The sequence below is a fragment of the Rutilus rutilus genome (assembly GCF_951802725.1).
Source record: "Rutilus rutilus genome assembly, chromosome: 20".
Lineage (NCBI taxonomy): Eukaryota > Metazoa > Chordata > Actinopteri > Cypriniformes > Leuciscidae > Rutilus > Rutilus rutilus.
The window spans coordinates 21360051-21387334 of record NC_140225.1 but is presented as its reverse complement, the minus strand read 5'-3'; the positions used below and the strand labels follow the sequence as shown (position 1 = coordinate 21387334).

Sequence of the window (27284 nt, the reverse complement as noted above, 5' to 3'; positions counted from 1 at the left end):
CCGAATATGTTTTTTCTGCGGTAAATGTATGTGACATGCGTGACGTTATCTTTACAAACTGTTTTATTGACTGTTTTTGAAACATTGATTTAGCCATTACATGTGACATGATACAGATTTAGGTAAGTTGTACTGTATTTGAACATACCTTCAGATGTTCATTCATGTTTATTTTGCGCTGTAACTGGTATTAAAGCGGTGGAGATGATCAGTTCACGCTACAGCAATCTGTCACGCCACATTAAACCGTGCCAAAACGGTATTTAGTTTTTGAATTTCATAATAAAAAGGACATAATGTGAAATCTGAGACTTTGTTTCGTAAAGTAACAAAGCACAAAGTTTATTGGAATTTGTTGTATGGGAGGCGCACTACAATGTTCCCTTCATTCATCAACTGAAAAAAGGATAGACTAATCGATTGTTGGGATTTAAAGGGGTCATATGATGGTTCTAAAAAGAACATTATTTTGTGTATTTGGTTTAATGCAATGTGTTTATGTGGTTCTAGGTTAAAAAAAAAAGTAATTATTTTACACATACTTTACATTTATTATTGCTCTTCTATGCCCCACCTTTCTGAAACGTGTAGATTTTTACAAAACTCATCGTACTGAAAAGCGCGGTGTGCTCTGATTGGCCAGCGATCCAGTACATTGTGATTGGCCCGAATACCTTAAGCGAGTGACGGAAATGTCACGCCCCTAACCATATTTGGAACATCAGCTCCCAAAGCAATAATGACGGGATAATGTCAATTCGAGCCCGAATCTGATCCGCAAAATGCAGATGACCAAGCTGATCGATCAACTTTGCTAGCGCGACTGGACCAGAACTTATCAGATTTTAAGGTTTTATTTCATTGGGGACATAATTACTGATTATAATCACTTCTTTTTACACGTTGCGCCGCGTCGCACTACTGGGAAAAGAACACTATGTAAACATAAAACCATGTCTGCATTTGTGATCGTAGAAACGACAAGCAAGGGCTACTTTATACTGCTCAAAACTCGCGTTTGAATAGTCAGTAGCAAATTCTTAAAATATGAAAACATACATACATCACTGACGTGAGTCAGAAGCGCCAGACTGTGCTTGCAAAGAAGGAATTGCCACACTTTTTTGAATCAGCCTTTGTGCATAGCTGGCCTTGTACTCTCCCAGGTTCTGGAAACAGTCCCCCGAAAAATGCGCAGCACACAGTCGAATATTAGTTGTACTGTTCTGGAACAATGTTATAAATAAAGCGTAACCACTGTTTTATAATTGTGTCCTCTTTTGTTAGGCCAAACAAAGTAGTTTGGCTTTCGCAACGAAAAACACAGCGACTTCACGACATGGCGGCAACAATAAAACAGCGAGAATAAAAGTTACGCTTCCTTTCTCTGCGTATACGTTTGGGCGGTGTTATGAAACTGACGTAGATTTGTGGGGGCGTGTTTGAACGAAGCGTTTTAGGATGGTGTGGCTGAGCCTTAACTTCTACAAAGAATATCTCTTTAGGTTTGAGACTGAGCTTTGTAACTCTGCAGATCTTATACATGCACAATCAGCTACATAACACAATAAAGAAAAAGGAAAACAAGAAATCGCATTATATATGACCCCTTTAAGAATCGATATCGGTTCGTAAAAATGAGAATCGAGAAATCGATATTTTTTTACCCAGCCCTACAAATCAGTAAGTTAGTCAGAAGAATGCGCTAACCCTAACCCTAACCCCAACACCACTTAAACTGCATTCATTCATTTTTTTTAACCAACAAAGTGAAAACACAATGTAAATAAGAGAATCATTGTACAATGAAGGAGTTTTCACGAGAGTGCAGAATTTAGTGAGCTTGCGCTTTAGAGATTGACAGACTTAGTGGTTATAAAGGGAAGGGCTTCTCTTGCTTTCTCTTTATTACCCAAATACCTATTCACAATCTGAATACAAATTTAGTTAAAATTTCGGGAATTTCAGCCGAGTCGAGACGAGGCGAGTCAAGTTGAGCTGGTACTGGTAATGTAAAAGCGCCATAACATTGAATTATAGAAGTCTATAATGTGTTATGCGTATGCTAGGTCAAAGAGATGTGTTTTTAGTCTAGATTTGAACTGACAGCCTGATAGTCTGCTTATAGCCTACTCTTTTTAAAAAATTTTTTTTTTTTTTTTTTTTTTGTGTGTGTGAAGGAACTCGATGGGTATTTTAGTTTTTTAATACATGAAAGTAATCAAAGACTTTTGTATATGAGACTTTTATTACTCATTTGTGATCAATTCCATGTGTGATGAGGAGTGGAGAAAATTTAATCTGAGCAGTGAAGGAACCGTTATACTCGTGTCTCTTTTTGTCCTGAGACATTCATCAATACCTTGTATAGCTACACTTTGTTATAATCAGAGGATTTGCCAGCATGCAGAATTGAATGAATGAGGCATTTAAATAGTGCTTTCATATGCAGCCTACTACTGTACACCCAAAGCGCTTTACAATCATATCAGGGAATCTCTCCTCAACCACCACCAGTGTTCAAGCATTCACTTTGATGATGCGATTGCAGCCACTGTACAACGGCGCCAGTGCGCTCACCACACGCCAGCTATAGGTGGAGAGGAGAGAGAGTGATCGAGCCAATTCAGTGGATGGGGATGATTAGGAGACCATGATTGATAAGGGCTAATGGAGGGGATTTGACCAGGATACCGGGGTTAAACCACTACTCTTGACGAGAAGTGCCATGGGAATTTTAATGACCACAGAGAGTCAGGACCTCGTTTTAACTTCTCATCCGAAGGATGGTGCATGTTACAGTATAGTGTCCACTTCACTATACTGGGGCGTTAGGGCCCACACAGACCACAGGGTGAGCACCCCCTGCTGGCCTCACTAACACCTCTTCCAGCAGCAACCTAGTTTTCCCAGGAGGTTTCCCATCAGGTACTGACTGGGCTCAACCCTGCTTCGCTTCAGTGGGCAACCAGTCTTGGGCTACAGGGTGATATGGCTGTGGCAATTCAGCACTGAACAAAAACCCCGGCGTTTTGAGCGATGCGTAGATTCTAACTTAAATGCATCTGATTGGCCATTGCGGTCAAGAAATCAACACATATGTCTGTGATTGGCTGCATTGCTTAACGCTGCAAAAAGATGTTATAAATAGAAACATACAACCTTACTGATAGAGCAAGCAATAATCTCGGACAGCTTGTCTAAGATTATTTCGGAGAGTAAAGTAACCTGTTGAAAAGCACCACTCACTCGTGGCTCCGCGGCTGTTTCAGCACTTCAGCAGACGCACGACCGCGCTCATGATAAGAAGCTCGAGTGTTCTCTGCGAGACGCTCTAAACATAAATATCTATGGTTCTAATTACGTACTGCTTCTATTACTGATGGACGCACATAATCTTCAGGAACATTAACATTTCTATGTTCTTGCTACACTTCGTTCTGCCAGTAAATGCCTCGCTCTTAATAGCTCTGCCGCCGCCATGTTTCCAAAACCTGGCCAAGCCTTGATGCAAGGATTGATCAGCTCAGATTGCATTTTCAATTCCGCATTGAATTTCGCTACATTCATTGCGGGGCATTTAATGAAAATGCAATTGCAAGTATCTTAACTGTGAATGTAAATCCAATTAAGAAAATTTTAATTTTGCTACAATTTTTGCTTGAACATGTTAAACATATCTATGCTGTTTAATTTTGCAACTTATAAAACGTTAAGATATGTTTCAATTATATACGTTAAAACTAGTGTAGGAAATAGCAAATGTAAATTATATTATTGAATTTCAATGATCATTTTGCTCCAATGTAAATTTAAATACAGAAATGCATTGCCATTTTGCATATTACATTTCAAATTGAATATCGCTACCCCTATGCTGCCATAGAGAAGTTCCTCAAGGTTGTATTTTAGGTCCTTTATTTTTCCTTTTAAAATCTGAGTCTTTAAGGTATATGAACATCTTCATCTTAAAGTTCAGAGAAACTTTTTCTTTAAGCTGATTATGCAGAATTTTTTGTGTTTCGTCAACATAAAGGGTTCCTGTAGGATAAAATGTCTTTTCAGTTACAAGAAATTGTCCAATTGTGGTTTGGATAATGAACGTTTCTGAGGCCATTCTTTTTACGTCTAGAGGGAGATTAAAGGAGAACTCCGGTCAATTTTAACATTGAGCTGTCAGTACAGAGAACAACGACAAAAATCAGTGTTGGCTACACCATGTTATCCTCTTTTTAAAATTTGCACCCTGTTGACTTCAATGGGGCAAGTTTTAAACCTGATTTTAGCCTCTTAACATCCTTGATGTGTCATTACAAGTGCACAGCTAATGTGAGTGATTCCTTCAGAGTGATCACGGGTGAATCTGACTGCAGTAGATGTGAAAGATATTAATAAATATTATGTTATTTCAGCCAGCGCACATACCTGTATTTTCTTGTTTTCGGTCGAAGTCCACAGTAACCGACTGTCGAGTTCACGCGTGTGATCATAGGTAACTAAACCTATGCGTGTGAACTCGACAATCGGTTACTGTGGACTTCGACCGAAAACAGGAAGAAAATACAGTTATGTGCGCTGGCTGAAATAACATCATATTTATTAATATCTTTCACGTCTACTCCAAATTTACAAAAAAATGAGTAACTTACTTTAAGTAAGTGAATGACTTACTTTAAGTAAGGATGCCAACCGTTAAGATCAGTGATATTGTAATAGAATCAAAGAATGCTGTAAATTATTTGGAATGTCTTATTGATAATAAATTAACAGGTGAATTTATGGCTAGAAAAGTTTTTATGAAAATATGTAGTAGAATAAAAAAATTTGCGAGACAAGCTGATTTATTGGATGTTCATACCTTAAAGATGTTGGCAGTTGCTTTGATACATTTTGATTATGCAGCTTTTTTTGCTATAGTAGCTGTTCCATGATTATAAAAGATAAATTGCAGAAGGCTCAAAGTAAATGAGTTGGAATATTATTAAAAGTTCATATTTGTGTAGTGAATGTTTTAAAGGGTTAGGCACGTTGTCTGTGGCCACCCTAGTCATGGCCTTAAGATTTTCTGCTCACCAAGACTGCATTTATTTGATGAAAAGTAGAGTAAAACAGTAATATTGTGAAATATCATTATAATTTTTAAAAAATTATGTTTTTCTATTTTAATATATTTTAAAATGTACTTTATTCCTGTAATGGCAAACCTGAATTTTCAGCATCATTACTCCAGACTTCAGTGTCACATGATCCTTCAGAAATCTTTCTAATATGCTGATTTGGTGCTCAAGAAACATTTCTTATCAATTTTGAAAACAGTTGTGCTGCTTAATATTTTGGTGGAAATCGTGATTTAAAAAAATTCCATGAAGAATTTACAAAATGACAGCATTATTTGAAATATTACCAATCTAATGTTTCCTTGCTGAATGAAAGTTAATTAAGTTATAAATAAAGTTATAATAAAGTAAAAAATGACTGTCCTTTAACTTTTAAATGGTATTGTGTTTGGCAAATTAGTATAGTACATGCTGCACACTGCAGAAATAGTAAGTGCAGTGTGATTTATTTGAAGTGACTTTGTTAAACTTTTCAGGAAGATGGTAAAATGTCAGATAGTAGAGTTGTACATCTCGACTTGTCTGTGCTTGTTTAGGGTAACTACTCGTACCGTTTACAAGTGCAGTTCTGACATTCTTTCCAAAATCCACTAGTGAATAATATGCAAATACTGTTGATTTCAACTGTAATATTGATATGTTTCTGTTGAATCACCCTCCGTTGCTGGAGGAAACGAGACCTGCGCGGTAAAACACAGAGATGCAGAGTCATATCAAATGTTTTGTCTCTGTCAAAGCTTGCCTGAGAATTGTGGTGCTGTTGCTGGCCGTCTCAGAATTATACAAAGAGAGATATACGTGCACAAATCTGTCTGTTTCACAGAGAGCACAAGTGATCGTGGAGCTGGAGCTTACAGGTTTATTCAGTTGGCCAAGCTTGTTTTTGTGGAGTGTGTGTAATGGAGTGAAACGTGGGTGTGTGTGCAGTCATGTGCCTTACATTTGTCCGTTGCTCTGACTTGCTTTTTCCTCTTCTTCCTTTAGAGTTAAACAAGCATCTAAACTACAACTGTTAAAGAAAAGTTTTTATTTTTGTGTGTGGTGTTTTTAATATGCTTTAAGACAAACCATGTGCAAATTCATTGCTCATGCTGAATATGTTCTCCTTAACTGCAGTGAACCAAAAAGAGTCTCAAAAACGTGGTTTGAAACCATATCTGTTTCCTACCGTCACAAACATGTAACCAATCCCGTCAACGTGAGTGTTATAACCCGTCTTCCCTCCACTGACGTTCTGTGATGTTCAAAGCGTTTGTAAGGATGTTGACTGTTAGAGGGCTGCTGTCTGACTCTGAGATGCGAACGGGAACGTGGTTTGTGTAACATTAGCAACACATTATTAGCTGTTTGATAACGTAGTCAAGCTAAAGGCTAATCACATCAATCATCACTGTGTCCAACGTTGTAGAGAGCGATACATAAAACACATTACCATTCTGATACGGTGACTTTTAGACGAGCCTGTCTAATTCGCTCTTCCTCTTCTTCTTCTGAATCAGTTTCTGGTTCAAACATGTCATTTTTATCAGCAAATTATTGACCGCAGAGGGACTTTAATAGAAAACAAGTAATAGAAATATATATATATAGAAGTAATCATAAAAAGCACTGCTTTGAGTCAGTTTTCTACATACAATATGATGTGTTTGTCATGACTTATAAAACAGTTGTTACATTTAATTATCAAATAAAAAATTGTGATTGTGCAGCCCTTTCAGAACTGCAGTGTAGCTCGTTTTCACTGCTGCAAACGTGGTTTGTTTAAAGAGACTGACTTATTTGACCAAATAACCTTTGAGTCCATATCAGTGGGTCCAGTGGTCAAACAGGTTGATTTAGTATTTGTAGAGTGCGTCTGAGTGGCTGTTGCCGAGGTAACCGCCCTCCCACAGAGGCCTACTCTGTTTACCTCTCGTCATAAATGAATGCAAAATACAATCGTTCTTTCGCCAGAACAGACAACAACACTGGTGTCAGACCTCACCTGTTTCATGTCAGACTGTCACTACATTGCTTATAGGTAACACTTGTGATGCGTTATTAAAGTCATTGGCTTCAGATAAATCTATTCATTTATGGTAGAAGGAGTGCCTAAAAGCATTTCCAATGACCTTTGCCCCCTGCAGAATGCTCAGTAAGGATTATGGGAAGGGATCAAAGCATCTCACTCACTCCAGGGGTCGCTCCCTCAAAGGTCACAGAGATGGTGTGTGTCGTGAGTTATGTGATGGGCTAATGCAGTAATGCTTTAGTAAAGATGAGGTTCGTGGTAGCCTAGCAACAGTCATGTGCATGAGGACAACAATAATCAATCATGAAATATAATAAGCTGGCTTTGAGATTGCAAGGTAGCCAAAATATGTATCTTTACATAATGTTTTGTTGCTGACTGTACATTAGCAGTTGATGTGTATTTGTTAAATAATGTGTTATTAATAATGTTTAATGCAAGTTGACTAGACAGTGTACAGAGCTGTTACAGAGATCCAAGTCCATATAGAAAGTAGTAGGGCTGCGCCTTAATAGTTGACTGAACGTTAGTCGACGAGAAGATGCTTGGTCGACTAAATTTTAATTAGTCGGTTAGTCACTGAAATGACTTCACATGAATTGGCGAAGTCACACAGTGACAGATACTGAACATATCTGGTCCACGCGGCAAGATGTCGAGCAGAAAATTTCAACAGGGTAAAGAATGACCACAAAAAGATGTGTGGCCTCAAACATGACTTATTATACACGTTAGTAGAAGTCTAACGTTAGCTAATAACCACTTTACATGGCCGCTCGGTCTAATGTAGATAAACGCGCACCAATATTAGGCGCATTTCTAAGTGTTTTTGCAGATTGTGGAAGTTAAATCAGTACCACGCTTACTGCACATGTTTAACTTGATTTCCACATCTGTGCCATCACACATTTTCTCAAAGGCTGGCATCATTGTGAGCAAGACACAGAGCTCACTTCTCCTCGACAACGTGGACAAACATTCCTTTCTCATAATATGCAAAGATTAAAATCAGAGTAAAAAAATAGAGAGGGTTAGTCAGGTAGGCTAGGCTGTTGCCTAATTGTCCATATTGTTTTAGTGTTTCAGTTTGTTGCTATATTTTATATTTATTCGTTTTTTTTTATAATGTATATATTTTGTTTGTGTTCTGACCTCTGAAAAACTCAGTTTTCATTCAGTGTTAAAGGCTATACTTGTCCGTCGGGGCCGGCCCTTAGTGCCACTCACTCACAGTCCGTAAGTAGAGAGGGAACATGCATCAGTAAGTGTTGAAGGATGCAAATCTAGGGCTGTTCATTTGCAGAATATCAAGTTGATCTCTAAAACAGTATTAAATCTCTCCAACCTCAAGTGTTACTGTGTGGCTCAAAAAAGGTGAACGTTTCAGACCTGTTCATTGGCAACAGTCACTGGTCTTTTTGGGCTAATTTTATGCCAGCCATGCAGACTATTAAACATTTGGTGTTCTGTGATGTATTCTACATTGGGCTGCTGATTTGTTATCAGGGTAATGGTATCTAGCTGGCTGACGTAGATGAGGGTTTGTCAAATTTGCAAAAAATTTTCTTGAAAGTCTGAGGAAGAATGCGCTGACTACTACATTCTGATGTTTTGCATAGTTATTTATGGACATTATAGCCATATAATTTTCCACTTTTTTTGTAAAGAGAATTTGTAGCAAGTATAAAAATGCATTGCTAAAAATTTGCCATGCTGATGTGTCAGAGTTAAAAAGGAGTAAGTCACCCAAAAATGAATATTCTGTCATCATTTACTCACCCTCATGGCATTCTAAACCTGTACTTATTTATTTATTTCTTCTGCGGGACACAAAATATATATTTTTGTGATATAGAATGCAGGTGGTGACCAAACCAAAGTGACATGAGGGTGAGTAAATGATGACAACATTTACGTTTTTGCGTAAACTGTTCCTTTAAGAAATGAACAATGAAAATAATCACGAAGGGGGAAAGAACAAAAGCAAGTCAGACAGCAGCAGATCATGTAAAATGGCATGTCGTTTGGATAAAGCTATCAAACAGTAGATGGCACTGTCATCACTGTCATGCTTTCCTAAAGAGATTTGCAGCTTTTAAAGGGCATTGAGTGATGTGGTGTGTCGCACTTAGTGTTTAGTCCACTCACTTCCTCTTATCTGTCAACACTGGACCTTTAGAAAAGAATTGAGGACTTTACCTATTAGTTTCAACACTTGTTGATTCTTTGTTGAGTCTGTGTTGACTAGTCACAGATCATGATCACAGGTCAGTAAGATTTTAAAGCCTATGCTCACCAAGTCTTATGATCACCAAGGCTGCATTTAAATGATAAAAAATGCAGTAAAAACAGTAATTTTTACAATTCAAAATAGCTTTTCTATTGTAATATATTTTGAAACTTAATTTATTCTTGTGATGGCAAAGCTGAATTTTCAGCATCATTACTCCAGTCTTCAGTGACACATGATCCTTCAGATATCATTCTAATATGCTGATTTGGTGATCAAGAAACATTTCTTTTTATTATCAATGTTGAAAACAATGGAACCTGTGAAACTTTTTTTGAGGATTCTTTGATGAATACAGTTCAAAGGAACAGCTTTCATTTGCAATGGAATATATTGGGACGCCCTCCGGCGTCGAGTATGAATGAAACAAATTACATGTGAGAGTTTAGCGCTCCGTAATGCTCACATTGCCCTATTTGGGGTAAAAATAGACAAAAAATACTTCTCTCTAAAGATGTTTGGAATAAATGTACAACTTTTTTTTTTTTTTTTTTTTTACACGGCAACTGCACGCTGTGTGTGACTGATTTTGTTTTATTACAGGTGCAACCAGCATTAATGTGCAATACTGACACCTACTGTACATTGGGATGTCAACCAGATACTAGCGATAGAGAATTGATGTGCCATTTTATCATACTGTACGTGTACTATTCATTTGAAATATTACGGTGATCGCCGATACCGGTATATTGTGACACCCCTATAAACTATAACAATATTTCATTTTTAAAATATCAGTTATCGTCTATAGACCCCTTTTCAGTTGGTAAACATGGTGACGTTTTTTTGTGGGCGGAGCTTAGGTGGTGGCAGAACGATCCCTCTGGCCGCTTCACTAACGTTAGTGTGCAAGTTTCGTTAGCTTGTTTTTTTAACAATGACTGGAGAAAATCCGATTTTATCTTAATGTGCAAGGTCACTCACTGTCCAGGACCTCGATTGTTATTTGCAAAAGTTAATTTTAACGGACATCCCGGATTGGCTGACCCGGCATACACGCTCATTCAATGGATGGACCATCTGACAGGATTAACGTTGACGCTACTCCGGTTGAGTGGCCTGACTTCTACACCTACCTGATAGAGAAACCGAGGGTAAAGAGAAACTGAGGGCATATAAAGCTTTAGATGCCTATAACTGTACTAAATGGTCACGTACAAGACTTGTGTGGTAGCCTACGATCCACAGTTCTGCCTAGCCAGCGCCAAGGCCAGACAGAAGACGACATTACGGTGCAATTTTAATGATGTGAATATTTTCTAGAAATAAAAATTCCAGATACAGCATATTCATTTTTTAGCTATGTATTTGATTACACTTTCTTACCAGGTTCTTCAAAAAGTCCAGTCACAATCAATCAAAACAATGTATACAATCATAGATGATTCACAAATAGTCACAATAATTTGGAAAACATTATGCGCTAAAATTTCAAATTGGAGCCTGTACTCCGTCGATTCTTGCACCCAACAACACAACAAGATGACATTTAATAACAATAATAATAATCATTTAAGCTCCTTATTATGTAGCCACCTCCAGTTTTCCGTTTGTTTTGCCTCCAGCTAACGCTGTGACGTAATTGTGACGTCGGCACAAAAGGGGTCTATACCGGTATATTGTGACACTACTAGTCTTTACTATTACTTTTGATCAATTTCATGCATCCTTGCTTAATAAAAACAAATTACTGACCCCAAACTTTTGGGTGGTTCTGTACAAACTGCCTGAGACTCTCAAAACAAACCAAATGTTATCCGGTGAACATAAACTATAAGTGAGTGGGATGTGACACCACAAGCAGCATCAATAGAGATATGCAAGCTTTTGTTTCTCAGCTGCGTGGGACACTTTCTCCAGCTGGCCGTCAAACTGCTGATGCTGCGCGACATGTCATTTTACATGAGGTAAACAGTGCTTCGCCAACAAGTTGACTACTTTTCTCCATGACTAGTTTAGTGAAAATGAGAAATGAGATCTTGAAAAATATACTTCATAGGAAGTAGATGTTTTTTTAATTATAAACTCTCATTTGCAGTTATAGAGTCTCAGTCTGTGTGGTCTGTTTCTTGTGTTATTGAGCCACGTGTTCTGGCTGCCATAGATACATTTCCAGCCCAACGAGTTGTCCAACAGCGAGGCCTGTAAAGTGTAACACACACAGACAAGTCATCATGGTCTGCGCTGTGCCTCTGACCTTGTGGGCTTGAGTTTAAAACGAGGAAGGCAGAAAATAGAACGTTAGACACAGTCCGTGTTTCCGTGGGCTCAGCTCCGACACCTGATCTCATGGGTTCCTCTGTGGAGCTCTAGCTCTGTGCACTGTACACATAACACACACACGCACGAGGCTTGCAAACAGTCACCTGTGATTTTTCTTTTTTAAATCCTTTCCTTGGAGCGAACGACGTCTGAGTGAGTGATGGAGAAGCGAGGGTGGTCATGGTGTATTTTTGTCATTCTGTTGATGTCTGTCGTTAAGCATGTTGTTTGGTGTTTTGGGGGCTGAATGTAACTCTGTGTGGTTAGAACCAGCTATCCAGGAGTGTCACTTCAGCTTGCTCAATCTGCAGCTATACTGTAAAAATCTGTATTGTAGCCGTGTTGCTATAGCGTTGCCCTGTCTGACTGCACTCAAAAATGAAAATACTGCCCATTTCATAAACGAATCACTCTGGTAAATAATTTGGGATTTAGTTAACTCAATTATTTACCCGATAAGACCATACTTCTTTTGATATCCTTGTGCTTTGCGTGTTTGTGCATTATAATAATAAATGGCGCCAACCAATATTGGTTATTGGTCAATAATAGCAATTATATTTATTAACTGTTTTTTTTACTTAAATCTGTTCATTTCTTATATGGCCGATATTGCATATTTAATTGTTTTCATTGTTCATTTTCTCTATTTGTCAATTTAGTTTTTACCTTCAGCTAATGCTCATTTAAAGTTCTTAAAAAAACACTAATATTTAATAACACTGTTTAATAGTAATACTTGGCAAACCTCAAAATGAATATCCATTTTTCATACTGTAGTACTACTATAATGTTGTAATGCCTAAATTCAGTTGTAACATTTTAAGACAATTTAATTTATTATATTAGATTTAGCTTTTTGTAATGGCCAAACGTTAAAATCTGTGCATCACTACAAATAAGTTAAAACAAATTGGAACTGCAGACTTGCTGTTTCATGCCCAAGTGAAAAAGACCCTTTAGATTCAGGGAACTGTGTGTGTGCGTGCGCACGTTTGCATTAAATACATACAGTACATTTCCTTCTCAGTCTCTGGCTCTGTAAAAGTCACCTGTCGGAACAACTCACGCACACACACACTCTCTTGCACATGCATTACTTCTGTGCAAGTAACTAGACACACAACTTTGTAACCAGCACACTCACTCTCTCTCTCTCTCTCTCTCTCTCTCTCTCTCTGTGCATTTTAAAACAAACAAACAGCCTCTCTAATGTAATCCAAGACCACCATTCCATCGAAGTGGGGGTTTTCCCCACCCATGTTTTTAAAGTGTGTGTGTGTGTGTGTGTGTTGTACAGCAGCACGAGGCGTCACCTTATATGAATGTGTCCCTGCATCTTGGAGATCTGTTTCTCTTTAGTGTCTCAGAAGACCTCACTGCACACCTTCTGTTTAGTTTATCACGCTTCAGACCTTTTACTAAAGCGTATCTTTAATATCTCAAAACCTTTTGCTTTGTGGACTGACCAGACTGTTAAACGAACAGGCAATCAATCTGGACACACATGGAAAATAACTGCAAGTGATTGAATCACCTGAGCCAAAATGACTGTCATTGTGAGTGTGTCTAAATTAAGCAGTGGTGCAGATGTCTTTCCTCTAGATGTGGGACATTTACAGAAAACGGCTGATCTGAATATTCTCTGCTCTTCTTGACTTCTGGTTGTTCAGGTTTAAATGCAACATTCTGTGGACCCGGTGTTGTTTTTCATAGAGAAAGTTGATCTGTCAAATTTCTGTATATCTGTGTTGGTTCTGTATTTTCATTTAAAGTTGTGCAGTCTTGCACGTCATTTGTAGAAGCCATTTGCTTTTTGTATGGTAAAGATCTCGTGATGTCAAAATTGGAGTTTTGTGGCTATTATTCCATGACTAGATTGAGAATTGAGACTGCTTCCTACATGCTGCACAATTATACCTGTATACAATGTGAAACAGAAGGCATTATGCAACAATAGATATTTAAAACAATTGTAAGGCACATGATCTTAATTACATTGCATGTTTAACTCAGTGATTGGTGTCCAGCTATCATCTTTTGAACCTTTAATCCAAGTTTGTATGAAATATCACATCTCTTAGCTTTTCAAATAGCGGACCACGGTTTGGTTCCAATATATATATATAACTATATATATTGGAACTATATGTAACTATTAGTGCTGTCAGTCGATTAAAAAACTTTTTTTGTACAGTGGCTAAATCTGCAGGATAACATATAATGAGGTGGGTGAACATGTTGGTGGTTTTGCCCCCTTTCACTGTTGATCGGAAAAAAGTCCCTTTTCATTTTCGCGGAATCCAAAAAACTTCCATTCTGGCGAGCAAACATTTTTCTGTATTTAATCACGATTAACCGCCCTTACATTAAAGGTTTTAATATATTTGTATGTTGTAATACTTTCACATTTAATGTCCAAAATGATGTAGAAACAACATACAGTAGGCTATATTTTAAATATTTGTTTGTTGGCATCTTTTTACTAAGCACTATGAATGAAGGCCAGTATCAATCACTGATACCAATACTGATGTCTCTATTACAAGTAGTTTTCCTTTCTCAATTTTAGCCATTAATTATAGCCATTCAACATTACAGTATAATTGAAAGCTATTGATTTTAACATTTATTGGATTTAAAAAAAGTAACAACATTTAATTTAAGAGAACTTAAAACAATCTTCACATACTGTAAGCCTATTGTAATACATGTCACATTTAGCTGTGCCTTTAATATATCAGGGCTAAGTTTTTATTATTATTATTTTGAGGCGGTACGGTTCAAATTTTTACCTACCCAACTGGAAATATACAGAAATTGAATAAAGTTATCAAACACTTCACAGTCTTCACTGCATAAATTATAAATTAAATATAGATTAATCCTTATTAAAGCTACAAAAGTTATTCAGTCAAGAGCAGGGAGTGATTTTCTCAGATTTCTTTTGTTATTTTATTCACAGTTATCACAGACAGCAGCAGGTTTATTAGGCTGCTGTCACTTTTACATGACGTGGATCTGACACACAATTGTTTGCGTTCATTTAACTATTTTTAACTCCTTTAAGGCTGTGCTTACGAGGATACTCAACAAAACTGGAATTTGCATCATTTTGTGTTTTTGTCCATTCAAGTACGCAAGAGAACTCAATGTTCTATAGGAAATACATCGTCTCAGTGAGGGAAACTGCTCATCCAACAATTTAATGGGGTGTTTTTATTGTCATTGCTAAATGATGGTGATGGTTCAAATGCTATCTGTCAGGTGGTACTGACCCAACTAACCCAACTAACCCAACCAAACTAGTGGGTCCAATTCTCAAACCACAGCACTGAAGTGCTTCTAAATCAGCGTTCTGCCATCAGTTCAGTTCAGTTCAGTTCAGTTCATCTTTATTCATTTCCCGAAGGCAATTTGGTTGCAGCAAACAAGCATACACATAAAACAGGATCACACAAGAAATAACAGTGAGTAAATTATGATAGATTCTATTTTTGGATGAACTGTCCCATTAAATATGCAAATTTTGACAATAAGGTCAAAATTTTATTGTGTTCCCCATTCCAATGCACTATTAAGAAGATTCACTACAGTCTCATGTGTGCGATTTATGTCAGCAAATTGGTTTTGAACTCGTTTATATATCTGAATCAGTTCTTGGATAATGGAAAACTGCCTATTGTGACGTATGATGACTGACCTGGTGTAATCCTCACATCCTCAAATCTTTTCCTCTATTCATTAAATAGAAATGGGATCTTTTGTCTTGTCTGGCCATGTGTTTAATAAGTTTGCACACTAAAACGATTCCCCTTATTAGCTTTTCTCTCGAGCATTATCCGAGTCAGGTGGTGTTTGTATGGAAGTACACCCTGAACCTTTTATCGCGAAGAGAAGTTTCAGCAGGGCATTTTTGAACCTTTTTTCATGTTTCTCATGTGTGTGTGTTTGTTTGCGCGCAGACGTCTCTGCTCAGGAGCAGCCGGAGTTGTTCCTGAAGAAACTTCAGCAGTGTTGTGCTGTCTTTGATTTCATGGACACTCTCTCAGACCTGAAGATGAAAGAATACAAGCGCTCAACCCTCAATGAGCTCGTCGATTATGTCACAGTCAGCCGAGGATACCTCACAGAACAGGCCTACCCAGAGGTCGTCAAAATGGTGAGTGAAAAAGTCACCTGAACATGCATCATCTGTCTGTGGACAGGATTCATACATTTACCTAAATGGTATAATCTGACTTTGGATTTCAATAATCAGTCAGAAAGTCAGACTTTTGACAATGGACATGAAATCTGGTCAGTTGAAACTTATTCTGGCTGCTCATTTAGGAATGAGTCGTCTGGTTTGCACTTTTTTTATGTACAGGATTACTACCTCTCAAAGGTTTGGGGTTGGTGAGATTTTTTTTGAAAGATGTTTTTAAAGATGCCTTTGTGCTCACTGCATTGATTTGATCAAAATGACTGTATAATAACAGTAATATCGTTAAAATATTTAAAATATTTTTAACAACTTAATTTTGATATTCTGTTTTAAAAATTCTAAAATGTAAATTATTCCTTTAAGGGCAAAGCTGAATGTTCAGCATCATTACTCCAGCCTTCACTGTCACGTATTCTGATCTGGTGATCAAGAAACATTTCTTAGTATTATTATCAATGTTGAAAACAGTTGCACTGCTGCAACTTTTTTTCAGGATTCTTTCATGAACAAAGTTCAAAAGAACAACATTTATTTAAAATAGACATTTTTTGTGACATTTTAAATGTCTTTTTGGCATGTTTAATCCATTTAATGCATACTTGCTGAATAAAAGTATTAATTTCTTTGAAAAAAATCTTACTGACCCCAAACTTTTGAACGGTAGTATAAATCTGTGATGCCACAATAATAGACTGGCATGCAGCAGAATTTGTTCATAAGACATGAAATTTCTCTGAATTTTTAATCTGATCAAAAGCTTTAAATTAGGATTATTTTTAAGACATTATACAACATTATAACCTTTGAATTATAGTTGACTGATAAAATGTATATAACACAGACAAATACAGGCACACACTCACACCAGGTTGACTAATACATCACAAACCTGTGCACACTGATTCCCAGAAGTTGCACAAAGCCAATTTGATTGGAGCTGTGAGATTTTAAGAAAGATTGTCTTTTTGTGTGAAATAGTCATTGAATGGTCTGTAATATTTAATTTAGAAGCTTTAATCAAATTAAAGGGTACCTATTATGCCCCTTTTCACAAGATGTAAAAAAAAGTCTCTGATGTCCCCAGAGTGTGTATGTGAAGTTTTAGCTCAAAATACCCAACAGATCATTTTTTTCAGCATGTTTAAATTGTCACTTTTTTAGGGCTCAGAAAAACGCACCGTTTTAGTGTGTATCCCTTTAAATGCAATTGAGCTGCTGCTGCCGGCCCAGGGGGCGGAGCTTCATGAGCTCGCGCTCAGTGTCAGGACAATCTCATCTGATAATATAAAAACAGAAACTCTCAGTAGTGGTGTTCATTTCGACCCAGAGTTGGACAATAATGCCCACAGAGCCAGAGAATATATTCTGTATAGAAATAGAACAGATATAGTCTAGTTTAATTACTATTATAACTTATTTTTCATCTTGCTTTTATCCACTATTAGTACAAGCCTGTTGTAGCGGACCGTGTCCGCAAGATGGCCAAAAATATACTGATGAGTTTAATGAAGTTTATTGTACATCACACAAAAGATGAAGCGTTAGTTTTACTCCAAAAAAAATCACTGTAAGAGCCGAATAAACACAGTATAAGAAGTGTGCATTAAAATCTTATCCATAAACAATCTCTCTCTCCCTTTCATTATCATCAACATACATAGCGAAGTACACAAAACACTCGTTACAACTTAACAGTAAACAATACACACCTTTTCAGTGGGTGCTTAATAAACTGGTAAACTTTATATTGTCATAAAGTGCGCGCTCTCACTTTCATTATTGCTGTGATCAGTAACGTTAGGCCTATCGCTCCGGAGACTATAAGTTGGGTCACGAACAGTTGGTACTGATCCATCCTCGAGTAACAATGGGAGTAAATGAAGACTGCTATGTTCATTCTTGCATCCAACAACAAAACACCTCAATCATTTTAGGAGATATTCTTGTCTACAGCTACCCTGGAAATCCAGAGTTCTCGTGTGAGCACAATTTGAATTTGTTCACCGAGTTACTCTGGCATTGAGTAATGATGCTCATTAACTATGCCCTTGTAGCTGAGCTGCACCAATCACATCGGTGTATCTGATATAGGTGGGCCAGAGGCGAGCTAAACAGATGACGACAGCGCTAGTGACAGCGCAATCACGACAGTGATTGGTCGTAGTGTTATCCAATTGCGTGCAGTGAGATTTTCAAATGCATGCTTAGTGCCGCCCTTTGAGTTGAGTGATTTTCATTACTCAATGCCAGACCCTTAATCTTTCGGATTTGGGTCTGGATTTCCAGGATAGTTTACAGCTGCTCCGGTGTCGAAATGGCGGACTGTGTTTAGCTCACTCGGGGCGGGTCTACTCTAAAACTGCTGTGTCCGTCAACAGTGGGACATCATGGGAGGGGCTTGTGCAAATCTACGTCACATTGCCCCGAATCTGAAAACGGCTTGTTCTGAGACAGTGCTTATGATTTATGGGGATAAAAAAAAAAAAAAAAAGCACTGGGTGGATTTTTATCATTATAGGGTGGTTGTGCACACACACTGCCAACACACATTTATGTTCAAGCGCCATGTAAAAGTGAATTTTGCATAATAGGTGCCCTTTAAAGGTGCACTGTGTAGTTTTTAGCGGCATCTAGTGGTGAGGTTGCGAATTGCAATCAACAGAAGTTACGGTGGCCGACAGGAGATGTCGTCGTCTGAGACAGCAGAGAGTAGCCAGTTAAGCAATGATGTTTTTTATGAAGATAAATTAAGAAATTAGGTTTACTTAATTATTCAGTAAAACGATGTTATTGCAAATATTATTGTTACTTGTTCATCATTGTGTCAGTGTTTTATTCACTGACTTTAGCTAGCTTCTTTGCACGAAGAACAACATTGTGACGAAACGCGTTTGTCCATTCAGGACTACTGTATAAATATGTTGTTGCAAAATGGCTATTTCAATGTAAATGTAGATAGAAATGGTTCATTCTAAGGTAATAAAAACATAACGGTTAATTATGTAAGGTCTTTATACACCGCTCAAAACAGTTATGTATATGATATTGCATTTCTGTCAACAGATCTTCCTAAATATTACACAAATGCACCTTTGAGTTAAGTTTTTCCATGTCTTATATTTATGTTACATCTTTCTCTTTCTCAGGTGTCCTATAATATATTCCGAACTCTTCCGCCCAGTGACAGTAATGAGTTTGACCCAGAGGAGGATGAACCCACTCTAGAGGCCTCGTGGCCACATTTACAGGTGTGTGTTTCTATGCAGTGGAGGTTCTTGAGAATATTGTTGTGTACTTTGGTCCCTTTCTCCTTGTGTAGAGCTCCTGTCTGTTTTATTTGTTTCAGCATGTTTGTCTGTGTGTATTTTCGAGGGTTTGTACACACACTCTGACCCTCTGTGTGTGTGTGTGTGTGTGTGTACTCACTGTATGCTTCCAGGACTCCTTTAGAAATGAGATGCATATCTCAAGGAGAATCTTCCTGGTAAAACTTTTTCTCTTTCATATCGTTATTAATCCCTGCTTCCTCGTCTGGAAAAAAAAATTCCAATTTTGACAGTCACATTCCCAGATTTGCTCCTTGTCCTTTTTTTCTTCCAACCTCTTATAATGGCAAAGACCACTGGTGGCAGTAGCAGTGTGTGCTGTGACTGTGTGACCTCAATCGAACCAGAACCTTTGACCTTTTCATTTTCTCTGCATTTCTCTGCATGCATGCTGAGTTCAAAGAACTCCCCCAAATAACACAAACTCTCTCTCTCTCTTTTCTCTTCTCAGCTGGTGTATGAGTTCTTCATTCGCTTTTTGGAGAGTCAGGAGTTTCAACCCAGCATTGCCAAAAAGTACATAGACCAGAAATTTGTCTTACAGGTGAGGATGTTCTTTTTTTTTAAATCTCCTCAATTCCTTTTTTCTCAGTAACATTTGTTCATCTTCTTTTTTTTTTTTTTGTCCATCTGTTGTCCTGTCAGCTGCTGGAGTTGTTCGACAGCGAGGACCCGCGGGAGAGAGATTACCTGAAGACAGTCTTACACAGAATCTACGGAAAATTCCTGGGACTGAGAGCTTTTATACGAAAACAAATTAATAATATTTTTCTACGGTGAGGGATCTAATATGACAATTTACATTATATTTGCACATGCAGGAATGAAGCGCAACCATTCATCTCTGTGTCTCTCATTCATAGTTTTGTTTATGAAACTGAGCACTTCAATGGAGTTGCAGAATTGTTGGAGATTTTGGGCAGGTGAGTTGTACTTTTTTGGTACTTTTTCAGTTACAGTGTAAAGGAAGTAGTTACAGATCATTTCTTCTGTATCATTAAATGGACTATTGAAAAAGAAACCATGTAAGGCTATCTGTCTATCCATTGGTTGTTAATTGGCTGGAGGCAGATTGGAATGCAAGCTTGCAGTCAAAAGAGGGTATGTGTGTGTCTGCGTGACGTCACCGTCGACCGGAGAGACTGCGGTTACGCCCACTGAGTGGCAAAAAGACTGAGCGGCAGCATTGGTTTTCAGCGCGAATGCCACGTGAACACACAAAACACAACTAAAACGGGAAAGAGCTTTGAGATTGACTGTATAAATAGAATTGACAAGAAATCTTAGGTATATTTTTTACAGACTTCTGAAAGCTACAGAAAAGAGAAGCAAATGAATCGCTGCAATTCATAGAAACATCTGGACTCCAGGCAGCGAAAGGTGGATTTGCAGTTATCATTTTGTGTCAATATGCTGAATTTTGGGGTAAAATCATACCCTATATATTGTATTGACAACTCATCAATTAGATATTTCCATCGTATATTCTGCATAATTGGATATTTTTAAATAAACACTGACAAAAAACTATTCAAGTTTTAGAGCTAGATAAATATATAACATTGATATAAGTGATCATCTGGATTTAGACCTACCTATATTTGTATTTTATATTGTATTTAAATTTGCTTTATGTATTTCCCTGGCGTCAAAATCAGACACGTATAAATGTCAGGAAATACGATTCCTGGTTGCATGTCAATATCCACGGATCACTGGATCTTTGGTTAGTTTTTCGAGTCCAACCTTCAGTTTAAATTGATAATTGTTCGTTTTACTCACATTTTCGCAGTTTCCCCTATTAAATCCAGTCAGGCAGCAGCTCTTTTGCCACTCAGTCCGGCTGAGGGGGTGTGTTCCGGCGGGAAAGTGACATCAGTGCATACCCTCTATTGTAAGAGAGGGGCAGGATTTAAGCAAATGATTGGAGAAATCTGGCATACCAGAGAGAAGTATGATGTATTACCTCGGCCCAGTTGTTTAAAAAGTTAAATCTGGATCAGATTTATCTAGATTTGGAAATCCCATGTTTTGCTATCAAGGATCAAGTAATCCATCTTATTTTTGCGCTGGTTTTTCAAAGCAAGATAGGATTGAATCATGCTGATCCAGATGCACAATTTTTCAGATTACCAAATCTAGATTAGCAGTGCTCCAAACACATTTCACAAAGAGAAAGAATACAACATAAACAAACAAACATTCCCGTCCATTTAAAATTTTCTTTAAACAATCAGACCCCTACGGAGGCACAAAAGGGACATGTTGGGGCAAAATATGACATGGGAGAAAAATTATATATTTTAATGCTTTTGCGTTCTCTTGCAAAACATTTGCATTAAACTAAAGCATTAAAATAATAGTTTTCTTCCATCTCATCTTTTCCTTTCAGAATTTCCATAGCCCCTCATGTGAACCACAACAAAAACAAGCAAATAAATATTCAATAAGGGATGCAATTGTTTTAGTGATTAAAAAAACACCTAAAATTAAATATATTATTTTTGATAGTGACAGCTGTTTTGGGGATTATTTTATGGTTTACTGTATACTGAAAAGCTTAATAGGTAGCATAATGTGTACTTGTGATTTATTACTTTAACAGTTAAACTAATCAAGAGCAAAATTAAAATAGAAATGTGTGTATAATTAATATTACATGATATAACCAGTTTTAAAGTTTTATTACATTTTTGTTCCCAAAATCCACCCTTCTGCTGGGATTAGGAGAATCCTGTGTTTTTTTTTTTGTTTTTTTTTATCAAAAATATCCCAATCTTACTAAAAAGTTTTGAACAAAACAAGATTGGATTTTGTGATCTAATCTGATTTCAGAATCCTTTTTGTCTTTTGAACAACCTATTTTCAAGGTTTGATCCAATCGGTTAGCCGAAATCCGATCCGAATACTTTTGAACAACTGGGCCCAGAAGATTGAGTTATGGCATTTTGATTAAAAATATGGTCAAAACCTTTTTTTAAGATCATTAAGATGCATTTAGTAAATAGACAGGGTTCATTTCCATTTTATGCTGACTTTTAGCTTAAAGCTGTACTGTTGTGTTTTTGTTTTTAGAATTAGTAGACATTATTAGGGTTTTCATGGGTTAGTTTTCTTAACTGCTAGCCTTGCATGCATGGTCATTTACACGTTTAATTGATTTATTTAAATTAATCAAGTTAATAATATCTATAAGGATGTACCACCAATTATGGTTAGTATTTGTATACTTTGTATAGGGTTGGATGGGGGTAGTATTGGAAATACTAAATAGGGTTAGTATTTGTATGTGTTGTGTATGCAGTCAGTGTTGTGATTGTTTTGTATGGAATTTCGGTCACTTAACATAATTAAATAATTGCAGTTAACTAACAGCTGGGATTTTCTTTTACATGAGATACGATTCTTGAACGCCTCAACATGTAAGTCTTAGAGGGATGGTTCATCTGAAAATAAAAAGTATTTTATTTACCGTCATGTTACTGTAAAACCACATGACGAGCAGAAGTTTCCATACAGTAAAAGCATACAGTCTCCAGGGGCTCCATAAAAATAGTCCATACTCATGTGATTGTTCTAAGTCTTGGCCAGACAAAAGCTTTTTGTGAGGAACAGGCTGTAATTAAATTGTTTTTCACTAAAGATCTTGACATCCGCTGCAGATTTTGTCAAACTTGAGAACTGAAAGGTTATATACACAGTCTTCTCAGGAATTTCCCTCAAATATGATTAAATTGGCAGAAAACCCCTGAAGATGAAATGACTCTGAGTTTTGCATTGTGCTGACTGTAGGAGTAAATTCAGGGTTACCCAATCAGAATTCTGTTAGTGAAAGTTGTGTTTGTCTCCTGTCAGCATCATCAATGGCTTCGCTCTGCCGCTGAAGGCCGAGCACAAACAGTTTTTGGTGAAAGTTTTGATTCCTCTTCACACCGTCAGGAGCCTCTCGCTTTTTCACGCACAGGTACCATTGCCCATGCGTTTTAAAACATTCAGATGAGTTTACTTCCTGCAGTCTTGATCCTGTCAATGAAACGACTGTTGTTTTCACAGCTGGCGTATTGTATTGTACAGTTCCTAGAGAAAGACCCAGCGTTAACAGAACCAGTAAGTGCAGTAAACGTACAAAGCCTTCCACTGATCATCTCTCTTTTTTTAAGTCCATTTATTTAACCAGTCTCATGTTTTCCTCTCCTTTTAACAGGTTATCAGAGGTCTGCTGAAATTCTGGCCTAAAACTTGCAGTCAGAAAGAGGTGAGCTGAATAGAGCTAATTCACAGCAAGAGGTTGATCGGTCGTGATTTCAGGACAGTGGAAGTGTTGATGACGATATAGGATGCATTCTTCTTCATACACTGCTCTGATTGTCTGCATTGATGTGTGTGTAGGTCATGTACCTAGGAGAGTTGGAGGAGATTCTGGATGTGATTGAGCCCACGCAGTTTGTGAAGATTCAGGAGCCTCTTTTCAAACAGATCTCTAGATGTGTCTCCAGCCCTCATTTTCAGGTCTGCACAAACCCACTCTTGTCCAAGACTAAATTAAACTGGTCCATATATAATTATGTTGCCAGAAATTAGCTCTTTAATAAACATTTTTAGTTTTTTTTCCTGATATTTCACAACAGATCAGTTCTCACCACAATTTTACCAGGTTTTCTTCTGGAGTTGACTGTGTCAAAATGCTTATAAATGCATGTAGCAATTGCTTGCATCAAGATGCAAAATAAATTCTACATCATATTATGGGCTTAGACTCCAGGTGTTTCTATGTGTGTCCAGGTGGCTGAGAGAGCTCTGTACTACTGGAATAATGAGTACATCATGAGTCTGATTGAGGAAAACTCCAACGTGATTCTTCCCATAATGTTCACAAGTCTGTACCGGATCTCCAAAGAACACTGGAACCCGTGAGTCAAGGCCACACTCTTCTGATGTTATTTAACACCAACATTGGCAGTCTGTGAGACTTTCAAGAGTTCATTGGAGCCTCTCTAGTCCTAATCACTAGGGCTGTAATCAACCAAAGAAAATCTTGGTCGACTGAAGTCCTGAAATTTTGGACTAAAAATGACGTTACATTAATTAGCTGCGCACTGTGCACAGTACTTGGTAGCCTTATTGTCCGCCTAAATGAATTATAAATAAACATAAAAAACTAGTAGGCTATTTGCAGTATATTAAATCGTTTTTTACCTAATTATTTTGCACTGAAATGAGTCTGACACACGAGTCTGTCGGCTCTGACAGCGTTGCATCACGTGCACCTGCGCAATATCAAAGCCTATGATTTCCGAAATAGTACTATGTTGTCAACTAGTGATATCATCACAAGAACTTTTGAGGAATATGCAACATAATTTAGACAATTGTTTTTGACATATGTATTATAATAACTGACAGACACTATCATTTCAGCCGCTCTGTGCAGCTCACATAGGAGCTCAGCTTCGCGGCTGAGACACGAATAGACTATTAACTTAAAGCTTTTACTCTTAAACACAAAAGGCATGTCCACTTTAAAAAAATAATAATATTCAGCAAACCTTCTAGTAGCCTACTTTCTTCAATCTGTCTCTCTTCTCCAGTGGGTTGGGCTAATCCAAAAGAAGTGAAAACAAGGGGGGTGTTCTGAAGACAGACTGTTACCTGTGAAACAGGGGTGCTCTGAAAACACCCCCATTAGCAATTAGTGCTTTCCACCTGATGAAATGAACGCGGCAAAAAATCGACCAATCAGAATTTTGGTCGAGCCAGAACGTATCGACCAATAATCGACTAATCGACTGGGAGATTACAGCTCTACTAATCACATTCCCTGCATTTTCCTCAATTTCCAAACTCTCTCAGGAGACTGTTATTTAATTAATAAAATAATTATGTTTTAAATAATAAAAAATAAGCACTTTTTCCACACATTGCTTTTGGGATATTGGGACATTGCTTATGTGGTTCCTTTATTGGAGAAGTTAATTTAGTTGTTTGTTTTTTTTATGTGAAAGTGACTATACTCACTACTGTATACTTGTTTCTGCCACAGAATAAAAACTAAAAAAGGTAATTGCGACTTTTTCTCACAATTCTGACTTTTTATCTCAGGAGTGCGTGATATAAAGTCGCAATTACAAGATATAAAATCAGAATTGCGTGATATAGTCGCAATTGCATGTTATAAAGGAAATCTGAGGAAAAAAGTCCGTCTTTTTTTCCTTAGCAATTGCGAGTTTATATCTCGCGATGTAAACTCGCAATTGTGAGATAAAAAGTCGCAATTATCTTTTAAAATGTTTTATTCTGTGGCGGAAACAAGCTTCCATACTACTGTTCACTACTGGGGGTCAGTAAGATTATTTTTTTTTAAGAAAATAATACTTTCATTTCGCAAGAATACATTGTTGATCATAAGTCACAGTAAAGAAAAATATCTGTTGAAAATAATTTCTTTTGAACTTTCTATTCATCAAAGAATCCTGAAAAAGCTCTTCAAGGGTCATGTGACACTGAAGACTGGAGTAATGGCTGTTGAAAATGTAGCTTTGCCAACACAGAAATGAATTATTTTAAAATATAGTGAAGTATAGAAAACCTGTTACTTTAAATTGTATTATGTTGAGCATAAAAAACCTTACTGACCCCAAACTTTTGAACGGTAGTGTACACTCACAGCCTCCATGTAAAGTTTCAGTATATCTGTATGTGATATTCACAACACATCACTGTCCAGCACTAATTGGATATTGCCATCTGCTGGAGTAAACATGTCCTGTCTTCCATTTCCAAGTGCTTTAAATGGTCTAATTCTTTCTTTCTCCACTTTAAGGGCCATAGTAGCTTTAGTCTATAATGTTCTGAAGTCCTTCATGGAAATGAACAGCACTTTGTTTGATGAACTCACGTCCACTTACAAGTCAGATCGTCAGAGGTGAGCTGTTTTTTCGATTCTTTACTCGTTGGCTTGCGTGCTGCTTATGCATGTGGTGTTAAACATACCCTCCTCACCGTTATTTTCCTTATTTCTGTCCTTCCTCAGAGAGAAGAAGAAAGAGAAGGAGAGAGAAGAGCTGTGGAAGAAGTTGGAGGATCTGGAGTTGAAGAGAAGCCTCCAGAGTGACGGAATTATTCCCACTTAATGACGCGCCTCTCCTGGACCGCTTTTTCCCCAACGCCTCCACCACGCGCTCGGAACGTTGGCCACTTTTTTTTTTTCTTTCTGTATTTGTGCGACTTACTTTACCGTAGATTCACCTCGTCAGTCTCATTATTTCAAAAGCACTGTAAATAACTTTATTTTATCCTCTTTTTTTCCCCCTTAAAAATATTATGCCGAAAAAGAACGTGACTAGAAAGTAAGTTAAAAAATAAAAAATAAGCAAAAAAAAAAAAAGAAAAAGAAAAAAAAAGAGAAACCCGCACTGGAGTTGGAAGGACTTTGAATAGACAGTAGGACTGAAATGAACGACTGCTGTTAAGAAAATCAAACAAACAAAAACGGAGAATCTCAACCTACCAATCTGACTTACCTCGCCCATCCTTACTGAACAACACCAGCCCAATTCTCTCTCTCTCTCTCCCTTTCCTCACTTCCTGCCCCCTCTCTACGTTCCATACTCGCCCCCTTTTTCTTTTTCTCATGTCAGCGCTCTCTGAATTGGATCAGCATTCGCCACCCGAGTGTCCTGAATATTTGAAAGCAGATTTGTCTACCCTTAACCTTTGACCCTTGTTTATCCATTAAGATCTGGATAAATGCAGCAGGTCTGGATTGTAGACTTCTCCAAAGGGAACGCAAAGGACACTATGCAGTAATCAGCAGAGAAGAGGAAGTGGACACAGAATCATGGATACACACCAGAGGGGGATTGTGGAGGACTGATGCTGTGGTGAGCATTGTCAGAATTGAACCTGTGCTTTAGAAAGCCCAAGACATCAAACAATTACAAAAGTTAAAAAGGGTCGGAGAAATACAAATGTTTAATTATTTTAAAAAATAAAGAGATATTAAATTAAACCTGTTTTGTGATAAAGATGAAATGCACATTTGCTTTTTTTGTGGCGTGTGTGAGCGGAT

The 27284-nt window shown here is 37.5% G+C and overlaps 1 protein-coding gene across 3 annotated transcripts in view; it reads left to right on the top strand.

Annotated features, from left to right (window-relative positions):
• The window catches only part of ppp2r5eb (protein phosphatase 2, regulatory subunit B', epsilon isoform b), a 31035-nt gene extending 4390 nt beyond the window's left edge, over positions 1-26645 (top strand). Inside the window, exons 2-14 of one of the 3 annotated variants that reach the window (XM_084392427.1) lie at positions 7010-7137; positions 15649-15845; positions 19037-19138; positions 19668-19760; positions 19862-19992; positions 20080-20139; positions 23072-23180; positions 23270-23323; positions 23421-23471; positions 23606-23725; positions 23999-24126; positions 26037-26138; positions 26247-26645. In XM_084392427.1, the coding sequence (XP_084248553.1) occupies positions 15720-15845; positions 19037-19138; positions 19668-19760; positions 19862-19992; positions 20080-20139; positions 23072-23180; positions 23270-23323; positions 23421-23471; positions 23606-23725; positions 23999-24126; positions 26037-26138; positions 26247-26346 (1176 nt within the window). In that variant the 5' untranslated portion in view covers positions 7010-7137; positions 15649-15719 and the 3' untranslated portion in view covers positions 26347-26645. Of the gene's footprint in view, positions 1-7009; positions 7138-11740; positions 11837-15645; positions 15846-19036; positions 19139-19667; positions 19761-19861; positions 19993-20079; positions 20140-23071; positions 23181-23269; positions 23324-23420; positions 23472-23605; positions 23726-23998; positions 24127-26036; positions 26139-26246 lie in introns of those variants that run through there. The other 2 variants (XM_084392428.1, XM_084392429.1) reach the window with 2 other exon arrangements.
• The last annotated feature ends 639 nt before the right edge of the window (positions 26646-27284 follow it).